Genomic DNA, 21,934 nt, shown 5'->3' with positions numbered 1-21,934 from the left:
TGGTGTGTGAGAGTACATGAGCTGCAGAGTTTTGGATGATCAGCATCTTGGGAAGAGTCGGGAAGGCCGATGAGGAAGGAGTTCGCGTAATTGAGCCTTGAGGTATTGAATGCGTGAGTGAGGGTTTTGGCAGCCTGAGGGGTGAGGCAGTGGCGGAGTCTGGCAATGTTGCGAAGGTGGTGGTAGGCAGTGCCGGTCATGGCGCAGATGTGGGGGAGAAAGAACAGTTTAGGGTCAAACAAGATACCCAGGTTCCTGACTGGCTTAGTGAGGTTGAGTGTGCAGCCGTGGAGGCTGATGCTGTCAGCGACCGAGGTGCGGAGGCGCTAGCGTGAACCAATCAGGAGGGCCTCGGTCTTGCTGATGCTGAGTTGGAGAAAGTTATCCCTTAGCCAGGACTTGATGTCGGACAGGCAGTCGGTCAGGGCCCAGTAATTCTGGAGTTCAGGGTGGAGGCAGAGAGGTAGAGGTTGGTGTTATCCGCATACATGTGGAAATTTACCCCATCTCTGCAGATGATGTCACCAAGAGCGAGCATGTAGAAACCCAGCACCATGCTCCACAATACCCAAACGAATCAGCCTTCCATGCATCCCACCTCCATGTGGAGATTCCGCAGATATTTAATGGAATTTGCACTCTCTCCCTGGAGGGATGCACCCTGCTTACCTAATTCTGGAAATTATTAGGTGCATGTTGGCAAATCCAAAGCTTGGCACCCCAGAGTGTGTGTTGGGGTACTGCTGGAGTTTAACCAGCTAAAACCATATAAGTATGCCATTAATACTGCCTGGCAAACTTTCGTGCTGCTTGTCCAGCTAGGACTATCCTACTGATTAGGGGCTTTGGCTTGCATACCCTTCTATTGCCTTCCCCCTCGTGAAAGTCTTCACGAGAGGACAGAAAATTGAATGAGAACAAAACTTCTGTTTCCGAAGAATTAGGCACAGTACACTGGAACGCAGATTTCAGCAAGCAAAAATATTATATCAAAGTTAGGACATACTGCTGGATACCATAGTTACAATTTATTTAAATATTTTACATTATTGAGGTGACACTGATCAAGAATTGATAGTAACATAATAAAGGTGTGTAAGAGGTATGATAAGATAAAAATCAATCAATCAACGTACCTTTCTATTTTGCTAAATCGTCAACTTTATAATAGAGTGGATAATTCACCACAAACTGTTCAGCTTTAACTCACATAATGTGCTATGCCAATATGTGTGCAAAGAATGTTCTACCCATTTGCTATTCTATACTGATAAAGTAATAACCAAAGAACACCTACCCTCATATTCTGGGAAATAGTCGACTAGATGCGAATACATGATCTTCTCTTCCAAGAGATCCTTCTTATTTAAGAACAAGATTACTGATGAGCTGTGAAACCAGGGATAGGTAATGATCGTCTTAAATAGTGCTTTGCTCTCCTCCATTCGATTCTAAAAGAAACATTGACCAAGCATAACATTCAGTGGTTTGAACAAAGTGTTTATACTAAAAATGATTAAGATGTGATCAATAATTGACAGAATTAGAACAGTAATCTATTATGCAAGTGGTACAAGCATGTACACTAATATATGTATTAAGCAACATGTGCAAATCATATCTATACAAATACAAAACGAAATACAGGTGGATCAGCATCAGAGGTATACTGTAAAACCAAGGGCAAGCTGAAGCAATACAATCAAGAGGTGAGCAGAGACACTGAGAGTTAACATCTTTCTATGAATATTAGACAGCATATTTATTGAGATTGTGGTTACTTGGAGGAAACAAAATAGATCTAAATGCAAACTTTGTTTTTATACAAAAAAAACTATCACTTTGGATTAATACTTTAATTAAGTCCTGACCAAGACCTGATCTTGCCATAATTGCTATAAATGTCTTTATTTAAAAGCAAAAATCTCTCCAGAAGCAGTCTCTTCAGAATAGCCAGTGTAATGAATGAATGAATGAATGAATGTATGTGTGTGTGTGTGTGTGTGTGTGCATATATGAAGAGAGACTGACTAAATTAGGTTTTTTATCCACTGCAATAAAGGGGATTGAGTGGGGATGTGATAGAGGTGTTAAGGATTGTAAAGAGGTAGGACAAGACAAATGGGAACAACTCCTTTAGTTGGGAAAAATGATGGCATGGAGGCAAAGGTTTACGATTCTTAGCAGAAAATTAGGGATGAAATTAGAACAACAAATTGCATTTATGTAGTGCCTTTTATGTTGGGAGGACATCCCAAGGTGCTGAATGAATTTGTTCACTCAGAAGCTTGATTGCTAGGGTGTGTAATTCCCACCAACAGAATCATTCAAAATGGAACTGGATAAGGACTCGAGACGGAAAAACATTAAGGGCAATGGGAAAAGAACTAGAAATAGGAATTAATTTTAGAAAAACTTAGAAAAACAGTGAATGGCTCCCTTCTATGTAAAAAAAAGTCTATTGTTTGTATTAGAGCAATTCCAATAAATCCTCACCTCATTATCAGATTCAGCCAAGACCTGGTCATATTCACTTAGTGCAACTAAGAAAATAATTGAGGTGACATTTTCGAAACAGTGAATCCACTTTCTTCTTTCAGACCTTTGACCTCCAACATCTACCATTCTGCAAAGTAAACCAAATGAATATTTCCTGATCCACTATCCAAACAGGGTAAAAAATCAATCAGCACAGCATGAATTATTCACTGATTAAATCAAATTGTTCAATATATTGAATGACATAAAGCACAAATAGAATCCTGCTAAAGTTAATTCTTGATAGCCTTTGAGTCAAATATTGCTTTCACTTTCAACACTGCAGGTTTTAATAAGCATCCCTCACACATTTCTGAAAGCATGAATAAAACTAATGTGGATGCTATCTCCCTTTTGGTAATCAAAATCAGGGGGATATTAGCACTGAAATGAAATACCATATACAGAACATATCATGTCCATTATAAACCTGTTCTAATGGCTTTCATTTTGAAGTGAGCCAGCTTTCTGTGTGTACGCACTGTGAATGTAAAAGTGAAGACTCATCCCCATTATAGTGTTCGTTGAATGAATTTATAGACCATCCCCCCACCCCCCCCAACTATCATGTTGTAACAGCTCTACTATACTATATTATGCTGTGTCAGCATCAAGTGCTTGTAGATCAGGTGTAGCATGGATTAGATAAAGGGTTAAGCTTCCTCTTCTATTTCCAAAAGCTCAGAAGAGCATCTCCTACTGTACAGTATATTTTACATTTGTACGCCTGATACCGTTTGTTCCTTCTGAGTGAGATCTTATAATAATTAAATAATAATCCTTGCATTTCATGTAGCGCCTTATCACATCATCGAGATCTCTCAAAGCCCTTCACAAAATATACTGTAAAGTGGTCTGACTGTGAATTTTATTAGTAAATGTGGCAGCCAATTTATGACAGCAATGGCCCACAAACAGCGACTAATTTTGAAGTTGGTGACTAATTACAGTACGCAAAATTGACTGTTGTGTTCGCCCACAAACATAGTCACTCTACTTCATAGTAAATCATGTAAGTGCTTTGGGACATCCTCCTGACATGAAATATGCTAGGATTATTATTACAGAATGATAACAGTCATATGACATTTTTCACCCCAGTGCTTTATAAACAGCAGGTGCAGAGCATGAACGTTTATTGCCAGAATTTGATTAATGTGGAGAAAACTAACTGCATAACAATGGGTCTCCTTCCAAATATAAAAGCATTTCCCTTTGTTGCACTTGAATCTCCCCACCTCCAATCAATTTCATATGCACTATGGTTTGAAAGATAAGGATCAAGGCTGTGTCATTCACACTACATTCAACGCAGGACAATTTGCTTTGGAGCTGCAAGCCTAGACACCATTCTAATCAAAGCCAAGTAATTCAAAGTGCACATGATTTGTTTGCAAACACAAGCTGCTTCGATAATTTTACTGATACTGGATTATGGTCAGGGTTATGCTGACGTTTCACCTCCAGGTGATTATCTCTTTAGTCTTGTATCAAAAATATTGTTTGTTTATTTTGGTATGGGCTTTTATGCAGATTTTTTTCTGGGCATGAACTAAATAGGGCATTATGCCTTGTTATTAGCTACAAGCGGCTTCATTTATGAAACAACTGCTTTTTATCACTTAGCACTAGCAGTCTGGAGAAAGCACGCCACTCAAGAGAACCTTGGGCATATCAACCCTTTCACTGGAGGGACAGTCGTTGCAAGCTGGTGCAAGACATGGCATGAGTAAGACAGCACTGAGATAAGCAAGCTATTCCACAAGGACCAGATGAGGATCCTCTCAGCAGCCAGACAAGTTTTAACAGTCTACAAAAATTATTCCTGTAGGGACCTCAAGATACAATGCAAATCAACACTCCTTGAACTGAACTTCTGAAGTCCAGAGTAACCTTGGAGTCATCTCCTTCTGCTCCATATTCATTGCCATCTGTTCGAAGATATTAAGTTGAAAATGAGAAATGTAGAGCAGTCAAATTAATTGGCATATGTCTTACATGCAAGTTATCTATATCCTCTGTACAGTGCTGCACAGCTTCTCAATGATGCCCATCAGATGTCACATCACTATGAGATACTGCCACAACTTTTGACAGTATGATTATTTTGTCAAGGCAACCTCTTTGTTACAAAAGTTTGTGGACTAAATACAAGCAGCCAGTTCCCATACCTGAAGACTATGTTCTCCAAATCGAAAGGATATTCGATGATTCCAGTTGTTGGAACTCTGACCCGCAGTACATCTTGTTGGGTTGGTATATACGTTGGTAAACTAATGCGTTCTAAGTCACTAAGGTAGCTGCAGAGGGAAACAGATCCTTAATACAAACAGAATACAGCTTTGTGCCATTCATTTTATAAAATAATTAAAGCTGTCACTTACTGTTTCAAAGGAAGGAGAAAAGGTTGTGTCATTTGATTAATGTGCATTTCTCAGCCATTTGGATTAATTGGTCAGAGTGCCAGATGCTTCCTCACCCAGGACCCTAAACCTAGGCCCTGCCACAATGCAGTCAAGAACAGGAAAACATGCATGATACAGAGTGAGCTGTGTACAAGAGTTTAACTTGCAAGAAGTTGCGAAAATGTTTGTATTTGAAGCTATAATAGCTTGATGGCCTTGCACCTTCCTTGTAATTTAAAAAAAATAAAAGCATGGTGTGACACATGAGCTCACCAGTCACACCATGTCTAATACTCATTCACTTGCCCAAACCTGGAGCTAGCCATTTGAATAATCAGTTAATCAATATTTCATGTTGATTTAAGTGATCATTCAATGTATTGAAGATACCAACTGAGGATCATCATCCGGAGTTACAGGAAGCATTTTGGTCAAATGTACAATTATTGTTTAGCCTAAACAAAAAAACCAATAAGCACATGATAAAGGAAAAAAAGGAACAAAAGGCTCAAACATTTATTGTTAGACGCAATTCATAAAATGCTGACATCTCTGCATTAACCACCACAAAGAGCACAATTTTATTTTTTATTATGAGGAAATTGGGAAAGCAGTGAATGTATGGAAGGAAATTGATGATTCGTATTTGCCAGACTTTGCTCTCACTGTCAAGTTACGTGATTTTAGTTGGTTAGACTCCAGCAGTAACCCAACTGACACATTGGGGTCCGCGAGACTTGTCTGTTGCCAACCTGTACCGAATACTCTCCGGAATGTGATAGCCAGCAATCGAGCCTGTTCCAAACACAAGAATTTTCATGTGTAGGTTTGCGCATGTGTCAGATATACAGTTGACCAGAAATTATTATTTGCAGTTGATTCGGTAGATACTTGTTCCAGTTTATTTTCCAGTTCTTAAATGGTCCACCAGATGTCAGACTTTAATCAAAAATAATCCAGTATGAAAATCATAGGAAATGCCACACCCATCATAGTCCAATAGAAAAATAATGCTCACTGCCTTCGCTAAATACTTCATCTGGCTGGTATGGCAAATTTCTATTAATTTCCACATATCTGTAACTGAGATGCCTAATTTTACTTTCCTTCTCTCCCTCCCAAAACAAACCCAGGATGAACAAATTCAGGATCACACAATTAATAAAACGTGGAGCGATTAGATTATTGCATTTCCCTTGTAAATAAAACAAAGTTCCATCAGATTGATTTCCAGAACATTTATTATGCAAAAGATAACCTTGACCCCAGAGTAACTACCACTCTACAAATGTTGGGTACATTGCACACAAGCAAGGAACTTTCTTTACAAAATAGTAATAGAATAAATAGATGCTTGTTTTTGCTGTCGCCTGATCTTGGTTTCAAACCTTTGCACTCTTCCTGCATCCACATAGTAGTAAGTATTTTGTTGTGTTACAGATTGAAAAACCCAAAATTCTGTGCAATTTATTCTCAGATATTAGGATTCTCACTTTGTACCCCAATACATCATGACAGTGTTACATTTACAACTCGTTGAAATCTTCAGAAGATCTTACGTCACCTTTGGCAGGAAGTATCTTATAAAATTTGTTTACATATTGGAATCCCAAATTAATCAGGCAGTACATCATATGAATCTTCCCATTGCCAAAATACGTAAGAGCAGAGCACTTATCACAAATATGGTGGTGCTACAACAATACAGAGGTAAATAAGAAAACCCTGTCTCTAATTCTCTGTATAGCAATTACCTCTCTTATGTTTGCAACTATTAAGGCAGAGTGAAAAACTGACAAAAGGGAGTCACTTTGCGCACCACAGAGCCTAATATCAGTAATGTTCTGGGAGCGGGCTGACCTTTGACACAGGAAATGTGAATAGAATCAGGAGAGAACATCCTCACTCACACATAGAAAATCAAAAAGATAACCTTATAGCTTTTTCCTGCAGTTTTAATATCGTTTCACAGTACATTTCAACAATGGATGTGTTGCATTAGAAAGTATATTGAGCAACCAAATAGAAAAGAAGTGGAAACCAGGAATGTTTAGTTGCTGCCCAGAAGCTGCATATAAAGGCTAGCAAGACTACTTTACATACGGGTGGGTGACCCTTAAAAAGTGGTTTGCTTAGATCACAAACACCAGTTTAGTACAGGGGATTGGACATGAAGTGTTTTACGATATTCAGGCCTTAAATGCACATTTACACAATCAACTTTCCATACTTTTTACATTTTATCCCCATCTTCCTGTCTAATCCATGCGAACCATAGTTTAAGGCAGACATTTACTACTTACTATTTGGCGGAATCAGACAGCTGGTATTCTCTTCGCCTGTCGTAGCACTCCTGGATCCCAGGGTCATTCCATAATTGTTTTACTGCTTCCACATATTTTGTAGCGAACAAGCACACTTTGTCCACTTCCACTTCTCGGACCATATGACCGTTTTCCTGTGAAAAACAAAATTGTGTATCGCAAAATCACACAGGCAAATTGCTGATACAGTAAACGTCTCTGAACAAAACATTCTGTTCATCTGATCAATGTTTTTAAGTGAATATTTCAAAACGCATGGGAAACAAGTTAGGTGCTAAGCACCCTTTCTTTCAACACATATTGATTGCCATTTCAGTACTACATATAGGTCCAAAGATCATCCTGATCTACCTCACATAATGTAGCCCATTGTTCTTCATTATTCTTATTTTAAAAAATGTACTACAGTACTGTTATCTTGAAAGGTAAATACATGTTAATTTGCATTGTATTGACAGTAATTCTGAAAAGACTCAAGTAAGGCACATAATAGATACTTTTGCATATTTTAAAATAAGACTAGAAATGTGAAGCTAATGTAACCATTAGAGTCTGTTAATAGCTTTCCACTTATGATTATGCTCCAATAAGTCGCAATAAGTCAGTCTTTAAACTACTTTCAACAGTAGCATTGGGAATCATGATCAGCAGCAACAAACTGACAAATAATTGCCACCAGACCATCATCAACTGATTTGCTTCTGCGAGAGAATTACAGCAGCATTGCACAGAAACTGTGTTTATTGAAAACATCATTCTTGTCTCCTTAAAGGAAAAGGACTGTGAGTGAAGGGCTGAACTCAAGCCCAAGGGCAAAAGATGAACAACAACTTGCAATTATACAGCGCCCTTCACAAGAGGCAGTGTCTCGGAACATATAACCGCTTGTGGTGTGTGTTTGTTTAGGGGGGTTGGTGTGGTTACGGATCCCACATGCACAAAAGGAACTGGATCCAGCTTTGTGCTTATAAAATATATAAAATCGATGCTCAATAGACATAGCAGTCTATAACAAATAATGACGGTATGAATACAAGAGTAAAGTGCTGATTTAGATCTTTGGATCATCTCTGGTTGTTGCAGTTTTTCTTCAATCTACTTTTTGATCCTTATTAAACCATGTACACACTTAACGATACTATTCTTATGAGTCATGTACGTCAGTCTTTTTAATTGACTTCTTAATACTGTACAGTAGAGAGAGACCTGTTAACAATGGTAACCGAGACCAGCCCCACTGTAGATAGGGAAAAAAGTGAGGAAAATAGATCATCTCATAATTAGTTGGGAGTACAAATTAATACTTCTTCCATTATGAGGTATATCGCCACAAAGATATTAGACTGTGATAGCCCCTCTGTCTCTCTCTTGGTCCCCCACCTCACCCCCAGTTTTTCTATGATTAAGTGGTATCTCCTTGGTGCTGAACTGGCTTCAAAGTGACGTGCCTGGGACGGAATGTCGGAATCAAGCCACCCTCCGTGGTGGTCTCGCTCGTCCAGATTTTGAGCTAAGTAAGGTCCGTAGTATTCCAGGGCACTGCTGATGACAGCACAGACTCATCGAAAGGGCAGATCAGTCACTGGGGGCAGAGTCATCCCACACAGCTCCTGTTAACCCTGCAATGCTCCAATGAGTAGGGTGGTCCTAGCTGGACAATTAGCAGGAAAGCTTGCTAGATAGTACTTTCAAGGCAAGCTATGTGCTCCCCCTCGGTGACATCATCCGCAGACATGGAGTTAACTTCCACATGTATGCGGATGACACCCAACTCTACCTTTCCTCCTCTACTCTCAACTCCATCCACGACCACCGATGTCCTGACAGCTGCCTGTCCGACATCGAGTCCTGGACGAGAGACAACTTTCTTCAGCTCAACGTGCGAAAAACCGAGGCCCTCCTGATTGGCTCACGTCAGCGCCTCCGCACCTCAGGCGCCGACACCATCAGCATCCAAGGCTGCACTCTCCACCTCGCAAAGCCAGTCAGGAACCTCGGCGTTTTGTTCGACCCTGAGCTGTCCTTTCTCCCTCACATCCGCACCACAACTGGCACCGCCTTCCATCACCTCCGGAACATCGCCAGACTACGGCATTACCTCACCCCTCACGCTGCTGAAACCCTGGTCCACGCCTTTGTCACCTCAAGGCTGGACTATGGGAACTCTCTCCTCGCCGGCCTTCCCGCCACCTCCCTCCACAAGCTGCAGGTCATTCAGAACTCTGCAGCTCGTGTACTGTCCCGCACCAGGCTTCGCAACCACATCACTCCCACCCTCGCTCGCCTCCACTGGCTCCCCATCCCCCAGAGGATTGATTTCAAGATCCTCATCCTCACCTACAAGGCCATTCACGGCCTTGCTCCCTCCTACCTCTCCAACCTACTATCCCCCTACCTACCTGCCCGTACCCTCCGTTCCTCCGGCTCTGGTCTGCTCCACGTCCCCCGCCCCAACCGCCCTACTATCGGTGGCCGGGCCTTCAGCCTCTCAGCCCCCAGGCTCTGGAACTCCATCCCCCAGTGCCTTCGCCACTTCCTCCCTCTCCTCCTTCAAGGCCGGTCTCAAAACCTTTCTCTTTGACCGAGCCTTCAGCTCCCCTCTCGACTCTCTTCCCCCTTCTCGCTCCCTCCCATCCCTCCCCTCACCCTGACCATTTCCCCCCTCCTCGCTCCCTCCCCTCCCCTCACCCTGACCATTTCCCCCTGCTCGGGTCCTGACCCAACTGTGCAGCGCCTTGGGACGTCCTCCTGACGTGAAAGGCGCTTTATAAATGGAATCTTGTTGTTGTTGTTGTTGTAGATAGTACTTTCAAGGCAAGCTATGTGGTTTTAGCTGGTTAAACTCCAGCAGTACCCCAACACACATTCAGGTCCCCAAGACTTGGCTCTTGCCAATCTGCACCTAAAACTTTCTGGAATTAGGTAAGCAGGAAGCGTCCCTCCAGGGAGAGAGTGCGCATTACATTCCAATAATCTATCTCTGGAATTTCCATGTGTAGGTGGGATGCATTGAAATCTCAGCTTGGTTTGGAGACTCTTAATTAAGTATGGTGATGGGTTTCCACATGTCAGACACCCGGCTGACCACTCTTTTACCTTTCCACTTATAACCCTGCACTCTACCTGTAAAAAATTGCTCATGAACCACATGACTCATGCTGCCAGGTTACATTTGTGTGCCAAAGTATAAATGCAAATTGTTGTCGTAAACTTTGGATTTAAAACATCCTGTGGATCCGCAAAACTAAAAACAAACTTTGCTGGCATTGCACCTTGACACAAATTGAAACGCAGATGTGCAGATAGTTGGGAGTACAACTGCACGAAGAAGTTGTGTAATAGACCTTGATTATTTACGATTGAAGAAATTGCAAGTGAAATCTAAGCCCATTCTACTCATGACATGGCAACTTCAATATGTGGCTTCCACCATGAATTAACACCGTATTCAAAACCAAACTAAAAGAACCAATGTAACTCCTAAAAGGCAGAGCAGCTGATGAAGAAAAGAGTAGAGAACAACAAAACCAAAGTATGGTAACCTTTTATGCCACGTGTCATCAAACAGACTGACTAATTATAGAAATAGGATTCATTTCCGTATTTCTCCTTGGTAAAACACAGTGTGATCTAAAATGCAACAATTTTTAAACAGGAATTCTTAAAAAGGGGTGCAAGTGGTAATTGGCAATTCCTTCCAGTAGCCATCTCCTAGGGAAGAACTTTGCTCCAGAAAGTACATAGTGTGGGAGTGACCTACTTCTGGTTACTTCTTAATGAGGAAAATCTGAGGAGCAAATTAATCCTCATATGTTACTCAGATTTCCTCATTAGGAAATTCTGTGAAATTGATGAGTTTTAGACCGTAATAAATTTACAGAAAAGTACCTTAAACGTAAACTGTCTGTTTAGTTTATCTGGGAAATTGCAATGTATACTTATTCAATTCTGAACCGTGTAGCATGTATCCTCTGGCTCCCCTTCTGAAAAGAATTGTTTTTAAGAAAATACCACGAAAACCTAACTTTTTCTATCTACAACTTGTCTAGACTCTAGAGGATTCCATCCTTCAGGCTGGAATGTGACAGGAGTTGCCAGGAGATTTTTACCCCAGGATGTTAGGTTACTGCTGCTTCTCGAGCATATCATTTGTTCAAAGTATTCCCTTGCTGGCCATATTCAGAGAACCCTTCCACTGCTCCTGTTTTACATGGCCACAGCATGAGTTAAAAATCCTCAAGTTTCCCTTGCGACGCCTTACACAACCAAAAAAGCACAAGCACATAACCAACATTTACCATACAACTTTGGATAAGCAGATTCAGAGCTATGAGGGCCAAGATACAATACAAAATTACATTTGTCTAGCCCCTTTCACGTCGAGAGGACGTCCCAAATATAGTACATAAACACTATACATTGGACTATAAAATTAGTGACAGACTGAAGGATAAAACTGTCAAGATTAAATGGACATCCTCCAAAAACATCAGGGGAAGAATACAGCAGGGCAGAAGAGACAAATTAAATAAACATGTGTTGAAATGGAACAGTGTAAATAGTTAAGAGCTGCTGCTGTATTATAACTGGATCAGAATATGACCAATACCTGCATCATGGTACACTGATATAGCAGACCTGCCGCCAAGGTACCAAGCACCACCAAGTTGCTTGATTTAACCAAGAAAACAAATACAAAAAACTTTCATTAGAATCTAGAGTTTCAGTAAATGAAGGAGTTATTTAAGAGTGATTATGAATCTAGATGTACCCAGACAGCTGGGAGGCAGTATTCCAGGAAATACAATAAAATGTAACTAAAAGCAAATAAATAATAATAATAATAATAATCCTTGTATTTGATATAGTGCTTTTCATGCCTTCTATATGTCTCAAAGCGCTTCACAGAATAGACTGTAAAGTGAATTGACTGTATTTTTTGTGGGCAAAATGCGGCAGCCAATTGCGCACAGCAGTGTCCCACAAACAGTCGTGGTTTGAAGTGACCAATTTTTTTTTCTTGAGGGATTATTATCAAGCGTGTGGAGTAAGGAAACTTGCCCAAGGTTTCACCCTGCTGGGAATTGAGCCCAGGTCTCTCGTATGCAAAGCAAATGCTCTAACCACTGAGCTACTGAGCTACAGGACTCCACAAATATCTGCAAGAACACAACCACAGCACATGTACAGTACACAGCTGAACATGATCGGCCAACAAGATGAGACTAGAGTGTACCTGTGTCACATGATATACTGGATCTGGGCTCTGTCCACCCAAGTAGACAACACAAACCAACCTCCAAACACAAGACTTCAAATCAATCTGACCATTTGAAAGAATCATGATCAGTATCCTTGGAATTAAGATTTGAAAAGCACAATAAAACCATCCCTTTAAGGGCAAAATGTGCCAATGCAATGTGTTGTTTTATACAGTGAACAGAAATGTATCCATGAAAGATTAAAAACTGTGAAATCGAGATTCTGACTTGTATGCTCACTGGGACAAAATGTTTTTCATTTGAAATGATGATACTGAACTATGATGACATGCACACTTGAAAAGGGACCCAGAAGTAACAAATGCGTGGAGAATGAGCCAATGGTGCCCCAGGTTTAAGTGTTTTGGCACAACTTATAACAAAAAGTACATAATATTATAAAAGCTGCACTGTACGGCATGGTATTCCTGGCTGTCAGAATCCAAAACCACATTTGTAAATTATGCATTAAATATTGACTATGAGCTCACATTTAATTAAAACAAGGATTTCACCAACCTTTGACATATATAGATTAGTAATGGTCAACTGCAAAAGTAATTGTGCTTTTCCCTAGCAGCACTTCCTTTGCACTCATTAAATTGCCATCAAGATAAGAAGCAGCTGATGAGGGGAGAATGAGAACCTGCACGTACAGTACAATTTGTATACAACACCTTGCATTTATGTAGTGCCCCTCACGCAGGGCAGCGTTTCGGAGCTCTTTGTATTACTACTAATTCGTGACTTTGATATAGAACTTTGTCACTTTGTCGAGACGTCTCAAAGCACTTCATAGAATATACTGTAAAGTGAATTGACTGCATATTTTGTGGGTGAAAAATACAGGCAATACTATATTAGAACATAGTAGTATACTATGTATAATAGTATATATACTATACTTTGTATTATACTAAATATTTGACCATTACTATATTGCAGCGTAGTCGTTTTGAAAAGAACATCAGTTACCAACTTGAGATTACAGAATTCTACATTTAGTGGATTCAGACCAAATCATAAACGCAACATCTACTTTTTAAAAAATGGCCTCTCCCATCAGATCTTGGAAATGTGGGGTTTTGTGCTGAGCCGACTGGGGTGGCAGTGGCAGCTCTATAACTGGCCTTAACGCTTCCATAATACCAGATGGAGGATTGGGGGTGAAATAATTAACAAGTATTTTTGGATACAAGTATAAAATAGAGACAAAGAGATCCAAATGAGAATTTAGGGGGAACTACTTCACGCAGAGGATGAGAATGTGGAACTCGCTCCCCGAAGTTGTGGTTGAATGAGATTGTATATATGCATTCAAGTGGGAGCTAGACTTTCACATGAGAAAAAAGGGAATAGAAGGGTATGCACACTCTGGATTCCCCAACCTTGGCTCTGGCCAACCTGCACCTAATACTTTCGGGAATTAGCAGAATGCATTCCTCCAGGGATAGATTGTGCATTCAATTCCAACAACCATCTGTGGAATTTCCATGTGTAGATGGGATTTGTGGAACTCAGTTTGGTTTGGATAGTCTTAAGCATGGTGATGGGTTCCCACATGTGTAAAGACAACTGGATAACCAAAAACAAGGGTATGGGAGGGAGTCAGGGGTTAGTGAACGCTATGTGAAGTATAAACACCGGCACGGGGGTCTGATTGGTGCTGAATGTCCTGTTTCCCATCATTCAACAATGAAAGTTTAAATGTGAATTTCCCATTTTTAGTTAAAATGGGGAGAAAGTATCAAAATATTCTGCCTAAATTGTGGCATTTTTTTAAAATCATCTGTATAAGAACTTGTGCCAATAACATGTTTACAATTGGAAATCTAACCAGTTGTGGGTGGGTGTGGGGGGGAAGGGTCAGGAACAGAGCAGAAGCTCTGTCTTTACCCTTTACTTAACCTTTCCTTCCCACACAGCCTGTAAGCTGAGAAATAAACAGAGAAAAATCAAGACAGTGGAATAAAAATGTGTTTACTCTCTGCTGTCTCCTTACAAAGATGATTATACAAGCCAATAGCCAAGCTTTCCAGTGCCTCTCTGTAATCTTTTGTTTGGAAGAAAACTGGCAAATCTGTATCTTGAATCAGTCTGCAACAGTCTGCATTATCTAAAATGTCCATCAAATATTTAAGAAGAGGTTTGTTGCTTATTCGCAAATCACGCTTTTTTCAACAGCATATAGTTGAATCCTGTTATAAGGCGGACAATGTCTTGACGACTGGTGGTGGCTTCCTAAAATAATGGCCAATTTTCAGGTCATCAGGGTGATGTTATTGCTGACCGGATAACCAGGAAGTCAGCAGTGTTTTAACGCTGGAAGCTGGCCAGCTTTCTGTGTGCATGCACAGTGAATATAGAAGCACTGACTTTAAACCAGGCCAGTATTAAAGTTGGGATTTTCTAGACCTCAACTACTTCTGCCTTATATAACGGAGTTCTACTATATTACTGACTACTGAAGTAAAACTCAACGCACAACCTTACTTAAGAATCTCAAAACTAAACAGCTGAGAGTTCCTCATACTATGGCTATGTTTGCTTGGAATGGAATGCACATTTTCGCCCTGGAGACACAAACCCAGGTTAGCTCATTCCAGAGAGTGTAGACACAGGCTGACAAGAACCAAGGCTTGGGGACTCCAGAGTGTGCTTTGGAATGTAACCAGCTAAAACCACAAGGTTTGTTGCTTCAAGCACTGGCAATCTGGGACTACCTGCATGGTTCTCAGGAGCCAAGTAGAAAGAATTCCAGCCCTAGTGACTGGGCTTTTCCTCCAAGTGTCTCAGAGCTGAGGAGCCACCTGACAACAGAGTAACAAGGCACTCCCAGATTCTGATATTCCATAGTCAGGCATGTCAGTTGGGAGCCAATTAAAATCCAAAGATGGTGTATTTGATAGGCGAATATGGCCGCAAAGTTGTACTCTGCAAAGACCCACAAACAGCCACAAAGTTAATAACTTATTTGTCTGGAAGATTGTTGGCCAGGACACCAGGAGAAACTCCCTTCTCTTAGAATAGTGCCAGACGATCTTTAACGTACACCTGAGAGAAAACCTGGATTCAAATTCTCATCTGAACAACCAATTCATCAGTTCACCATCTCTGCGCTGGAGTGTCAGCCTAGACCAGCATGGTCCAACAGGTAGCGCAGGTGATTTTATGTGGCCCACGACCATTTCCAACATTCCAACCTCCACTACCTCCCTCCCTACCTGGTGAACGTCCTCCCAGGGCAGCGGCAGGAGCCAGCGGTTGACTACTTTACTGTAGTCGGTCAGGAGGACAAGCACATCTCTTAACAACCGCCTCCATAGCAACCAACCACCGACTCCTGCCACTGCAGATAGTGACTCGGGCTTGGGAGAGAGATTGGGAGAGAGGGGGGGAAAGAGTGCATGTACTGGCCTAGACCATCCCAATGAGGGGTTGAATCTATTGTGGTTAGTAGATCCACCAGTTGTTCCACCATCCCATGTCATGGTATCATCTTAACATAGAACACTACTCAAGCCGTGAGATCCTTGGGTGGGTGGATAATATTTGCACAAGAAATCTCAAAGTCGTCAATAATAGTGCCACATTATAATCATTTCTCTGCCTGCACAGATTTTAAAAAGGTGCCCCTCCCTAAATTTCAGCTCGTTCTGGTTATGCTGTGCGCAATTGGCTGCCGCGTTCGCCCACAAATATACAGTCAATTCACTTTCGAGTGTGTTCTGTGAAGCGCTTTGGGACGTCCTCCCGACGTGAAAAGCGCTATATCAAATGCAAGGATTATTATTATTATGTATTGAAAGTTACGTGCTGCATGATAATAATAAGCCTTGTGTTTGATACAGTGCCTATAACGTCGTAACCTCTCAAAGTGTTACAGTAATTGTAAAATGCAGGAACTGTATTAAGTAGGCAAAATATGCAGCCAATTTCCACAAAATGCTAGGACTAAGTGACGAATATAAACCGGTGGATTGTCAGTGAGGACAATGGGAGAAACTCCCTTCTCTTTTCAAATAGTATCCTTGGTTATTTAGCCACCGAAAAAGTGTGGTTTGAGATCCTATCTGAAAGATGGTTGTATTGAAAATGATGATTTCTGTGGATGGAAGAGGGTAAACCGTGTTTCCAAAGGCACACCAATAAATTCTTGCTGTAAACAGTATGAACTCTGACTTCTAGCCTTTTAGGAAATAACATTATGGGATACAGTACATAGGTAGTTCAGGACATGTGCATGCGATTGCCAGGAGGTTGGAAGGCGAACTAGATGAACCTTGGACTTTTTTTAATCTAGCATGTTCTTATGTGGCCAAAGGTTGCTTTGCTAGTTGGATTATGGGCACTAATGGTAAATATGGGGTATTCTATTCTCCTTTAAGACGCGATAGATTAAAACTGATCTTCTCTCACTTGTTGTCAATTCCATTGTAACACAGCAAGCCATAATTCAATCTCCTAATTATGAATTTTGATTCAATTACTGTATAATAATGACAAGGAATGCAGAATTACTGTAACCATTTCTTTTCATTGCTTGTTAATAATAATAATCCTTGCATTTGATATAGCGCTTTTCATGTCTTCTAGATGTCTCAAAGTGCTTCACAGAATATACTGTAAAGTGAATTGACCGTATATTTGTGGACGAAATGCGGCAGCCAATTGCACACAGCAGTGAACCACAAACAGTCATGGTTTGAAATTACCAATTTATTTATTTTTTTTTTTCTTGAGGGATTATTATTAGGGTTGTGGAGTAAGGAAACTTGCCCAAGGTTTCACCCTGCCGGGAATCGAACCCAGGTCTCTCGCCTCAGGACTCCAATATATTTGTTAAATATATAAGATCTGTGCAAATGGTTTACCCAACCCAAAGATTAGTCTCCAATGTACGAGAGCAATTTTTGTCACTTTAAAGTCAACATATTAAAATGATTTTGAAAAGTATGTTGGATAGCTCAGGTTTTGAGCATTAGAAGTATTGAGCGGTGGTTCAGGAATACACTGCGAGTTTGGTTGAGTAAATGTGCACTGTGTATAAACTGTGGAACTTGGAAGCAAAATTTCAAACGGAAATGAGGTTGTGATATAGCAAAGCCCTTTAACAAGCTTTTAATTCCTTTATCTTTCTGCAAGCCTCAGTGGATTAGTAACTCCACTGAGGATTTTCAGCAGTTATATACTTGAAACAAAAGAGAACTGAAGTCCAAGTGGTGTATACACTTCAAGGCATACAGATGCCAAATGGTCCCCAAAAACGAATAGACTTTCACTCAGCCTTTAGGGAAACAATAACAAGACTATGTGTATCATTTAAGTGATTATTAGCATCCATTAGGGACTTTCGATTCACTGTTAAGTTTCAATGCAGGAGGAGAGGAGGAGGCTCTAGAATCCCTGCCATATCAGTTAGTTAGTATTTTACTCTGTTGACTGCAACATTTGTCCATCAGCATAGTCCAGCTACACCATCCTTCATAGTCAATGCCTTGCAAAATAAATGCAAATGAAAACAGTCTCAGCATACTGGGAATCAAATCTACACGTATTTCATGTTAAAAGAAGGAAATTTCTATCAATATTCTTTTACATATCCATTCTGATTCAGTAACAGTATGTAATGGGACAGCTCTCCTACCACCTGTCCTATGTAATGTAAGGATTGTTATTATTACAGGTTGAGGTACAAGATTTGTGCCCGTTTTGATCTATTAATGAAATTTAATTTGTGGTATTTCTTTACAGACAAAACAGCAAATGTATAATTATCAAAGGTGCTGTGGAATGCACTCTTTTAAAACATTATATATTATTTTGGTGTTTTTTAATCATTTGCTCCTCATTCTCCAGAGGTAACCGAGTCTTCATTCCATTAGCACCATAGGTAAACTAAGCAGCTGTTCCCACCAGCCCTGGAATAACAGCAGCAACAGTTCCCATGTGATTCACTAAATGTGCCCCAAAAGGTCATCATTTCAGGTAGTGGTTAAAGCGACAAGAATCAAAAATGTGGTCCATGATAATTCAAGAATGGTATGTTTCATGTATATATAGCTCACGAGTCCCCGTATCACACCTACTAAAACATCTACATCAACGCTTACAATTTGAGCTAAAAAAAATAGTTATACTGCGACTCGACATATTTGCATTTGATTCAATAACTAAATATATTCACAACACCTGACTATGTTAAGGTGTTTGGATATGCAAAAGAAATATCTTTGGTGACCACAATTTGGATAATTCTGAAATACAGCCAGCCATTTCGAGCACCTCCCAAATGTAAAAGGAAACAATAGTTTAAAGACTTAGCTCAGCATTAACCCCAAATGATAGCCTGGTAGGCACATTGTGGCTACAGTGACATGTATATTTGAACTACTGGCTCCTTTGCTGCATTCTACTTATTCATTTGCTTTATTGCCACAAAATATGCAGTCAATTCACTTTACAGTATATTCTGTGAAGCGCTTGAGACGTGATAAGGTGCTATATCAAATGCAAGGATTATTATTATTAAAAATTGTACAGTTTGCAATCTTAAGAAATTCAGCGTGATCTAACACATTTTGTATACAAAGGTTAAGAGATGTTTAGTTTCTTCCTTCACATTTAGCTCATCCAAAACGTGTGAAAAAAGACACACATTACACACACACACACACAAAAGTCCTGGGAGTGAGCTGCAAAACCATAATCTAACTGAGGAGAATTCACATCATGTCGTCAGGTTAAAAGTCATCTGAACCCAGAAATCAGACAATAATCTTGAACTTTCTGTCGGGTCACTCTTAAAATATAACATTCCGCTGTATGATGACAGAGTTAGGGAAAAGCACAGGAGTCACTCTTTTTAAAAAAATGTTTATCGTTTTAACATCGTCAGTGTCAAAGGTAACAGTCCTTTTATAACCAAAATTAATCTGTGGTTTATTAGGATGAAAATTTATCTGCAGTACATATTCATTTTTGATTCACTAATGCTTTGAGCTGGCCTGTATTCTGGCAATGAGGGGTGAATAATGTTTGCAAACAACAGTCAGGCGCAAAAAATCCAAATATAACCAACTAATACATCAGCTAAATGGTGCCCTAAATTCATTTTATTTATTATTGTGTTTATAAATTGGGTTAGATCAACTGTTGAAGGATTTCCATCAATCCCTTTGCCTTGCCCCCTTTCCATTTTCAGGTCGCATTTGAAGATCTTCCTCTCCAACCATACCTACGGACACACCTTCCACCTCCACTGGCTCGGCATCAGGCTCCACCACTGTTAAACATTCCGAGACACCCTCCAGCATGAAGGACGCTATATAAATGTAAGTTGTATGCTATATATGTCTAAACCCATTTCTGCCTGTTTGGCACTACGGTTCAATAAGCAGCTTGAATTTAGAAGTTCTTCTCCTGAGCAAACACTTTATCTTTTTATAATGACCTTATTGTGGATCATTTTTAAAATGATTGTACAGATTGTGTGAGCTAATAGTTGTTTGTTCAATCAAGTCAATAACAACACAGAGCATTTAAACAGAACACTTGATAGGAATTGCTGCACAGAAGAATTTATCAAAGAAATTGGTCAGGATATTTTTAGCAATGTTATTGGAGGTTAATAGGAAGCGTCCTATTTAGAGATCTTTGAAAAGGTCCTGCTTCAAGATATTAAACTCATCAATCAGTTACTGAAATGATTTAATATCATCCTTTAATATGAATCAGGCAAATTGCTTGATTAAATTATCTCTCTCCCAGAAACACCAGAAACATCATTGAGCTGAGTGGTGACACCACAAATGGGCTCATTTTAATCAACAGGTTGATTGGTATTTTAGACGTTCAATGGTTGCTTTTTTGCTTGTGATTAACAGTCAGCCTTGTATCAACAAAGTGAACCACATTTCATCATATTTGCTCCATAACTCAACCACACATTTTCTGAGCTTATGCCGAAAATGACAACATTGCACAAACATCTAGAGTGAAAACACAGGATTGAGGGCAGGTAATAGACTTACCTATTCTGCCCTTTTTTAGTGATGTGCCCTCATGTGCGAGTTTGGGTTTTTGATCAGCAAGACATAAAGTTATCCTGCCCTAATTGACTTTGATTCTCTCTACAGTCTGTAAATGTATTTAGGCAACATTTTGAACATTTACAATAACGTTTTTGTCACCGAAAAAAAATGTTGGGTTGTTGCATAAAGCAGGACAAACCGATCATTAAATTACACTCTATGGCAACTGGAATAGTTGCAACATAGAGCCATACAATGGAAGGATGTTTTGATATAATTTCTTGCCTTTAAGTAGGATGTTTGTGGGACACTGTTGTGCACAATTTGCGTTTCGCCCACAAAATACAGTCAATTCACTTTACAGTGAAGCTCTTTGAGACATCTCGAAGATGTGATAAGCACTATATCAAATGCAAGGATTATTATTATTATTATAATAAATCATTTCAAAAGGTGCTGTGACCAACAGTATCCTGGGAAGACCTTAATTTGTGCAACCTTCATAGTAATGCATCCTTCGAAGAAATACAAAATCTTTATTATGCCACTATTTTGTATCCACATTTATGATTACCATGGTTTATTATATGACAAAAGGGAGGAAGAACAGGTGGCATTTATAAACTTGTGCATTGTGTAAGTGTCAGTTTGCCTCGATTGGTAGCATTCTTACCTATGAGTCACAAGGCTTCAAGACTCACATCAGGACTTTGAACTCATATAGTCTAGGATAGGATAACAAACCAAAGGAGGTGCCATCTTTTAGATTAGATTTTAAACTGAGGTTGCCTTGGCACTATTTGAGAAGAGTGTCCTATTACAGACACTAGATAAAACCGGTCATTCACTGCATGTCTGATTATGGGACATTGCTATATACAAATTGGTGTGTAAAATGCACATTGCACATTGCAGTGGGTCTTTTGAAGCACCTTGAGACCTCCCCTGGGTGAAAGCGCTATATTACAAATCAAGGATCATCATAATTTTATTAGCATTACCAAAGCTGTTCACAATTGAAAGTGACTTTGTGACATTCCAGAAAGAAATAGCAAAATAAGAATGAATTCAATAGAAATTGTTTTTTTTCCTTGTTGAAAATAAGCTACACCAAATGTTATCATTGATAACCTGGTTCTATTCCGAGTGGTTACATTACCAGAACAATTTTATATCCATTACAAATTTGATAATATTCCCATCATTGTTTACAAGGAAAAACTGTGAAGGGAACAGATAGCACAGGAAGTGACTACACTATAGGTTATCAGCTCTAAGATAGGTTCAAATCCACCACAGGATAATAGGACATACCCCATCTCCTTGCCAGTTATGAGAAGCCAAATAAACAGAACTACAGATTATAGCAAAAT

General features: G+C 39.9%; 1 protein-coding gene across 1 annotated transcript in view; it reads right to left on the bottom strand.

Moving 5' to 3' along the window:
* The window catches only part of LOC103186093 (guanine nucleotide-binding protein subunit alpha-14), a 101,021-nt gene that overhangs the window by 4,203 nt on the left and 74,884 nt on the right, over window positions 1-21,934 (bottom strand). The window contains exons 3-6 of the mRNA XM_007904923.2: window positions 7,247-7,401; window positions 4,710-4,838; window positions 2,497-2,626; window positions 1,298-1,451 (exon numbers count right to left, since the gene is read on the bottom strand). Coding sequence (XP_007903114.1) covers window positions 1,298-1,451; window positions 2,497-2,626; window positions 4,710-4,838; window positions 7,247-7,401 — 568 coding nt within the window. The remainder of the gene's footprint in view (window positions 1-1,297; window positions 1,452-2,496; window positions 2,627-4,709; window positions 4,839-7,246; window positions 7,402-21,934) is intronic.

This window comes from Callorhinchus milii, unplaced genomic scaffold, assembly GCF_018977255.1.
Source record: "Callorhinchus milii isolate IMCB2004 unplaced genomic scaffold, IMCB_Cmil_1.0 Scaffold1, whole genome shotgun sequence".
NCBI lineage: Eukaryota > Metazoa > Chordata > Chondrichthyes > Chimaeriformes > Callorhinchidae > Callorhinchus > Callorhinchus milii.
Note: the sequence above shows the minus strand (reverse complement) of the source record. Positions and strands in the feature narration are given on the sequence as shown.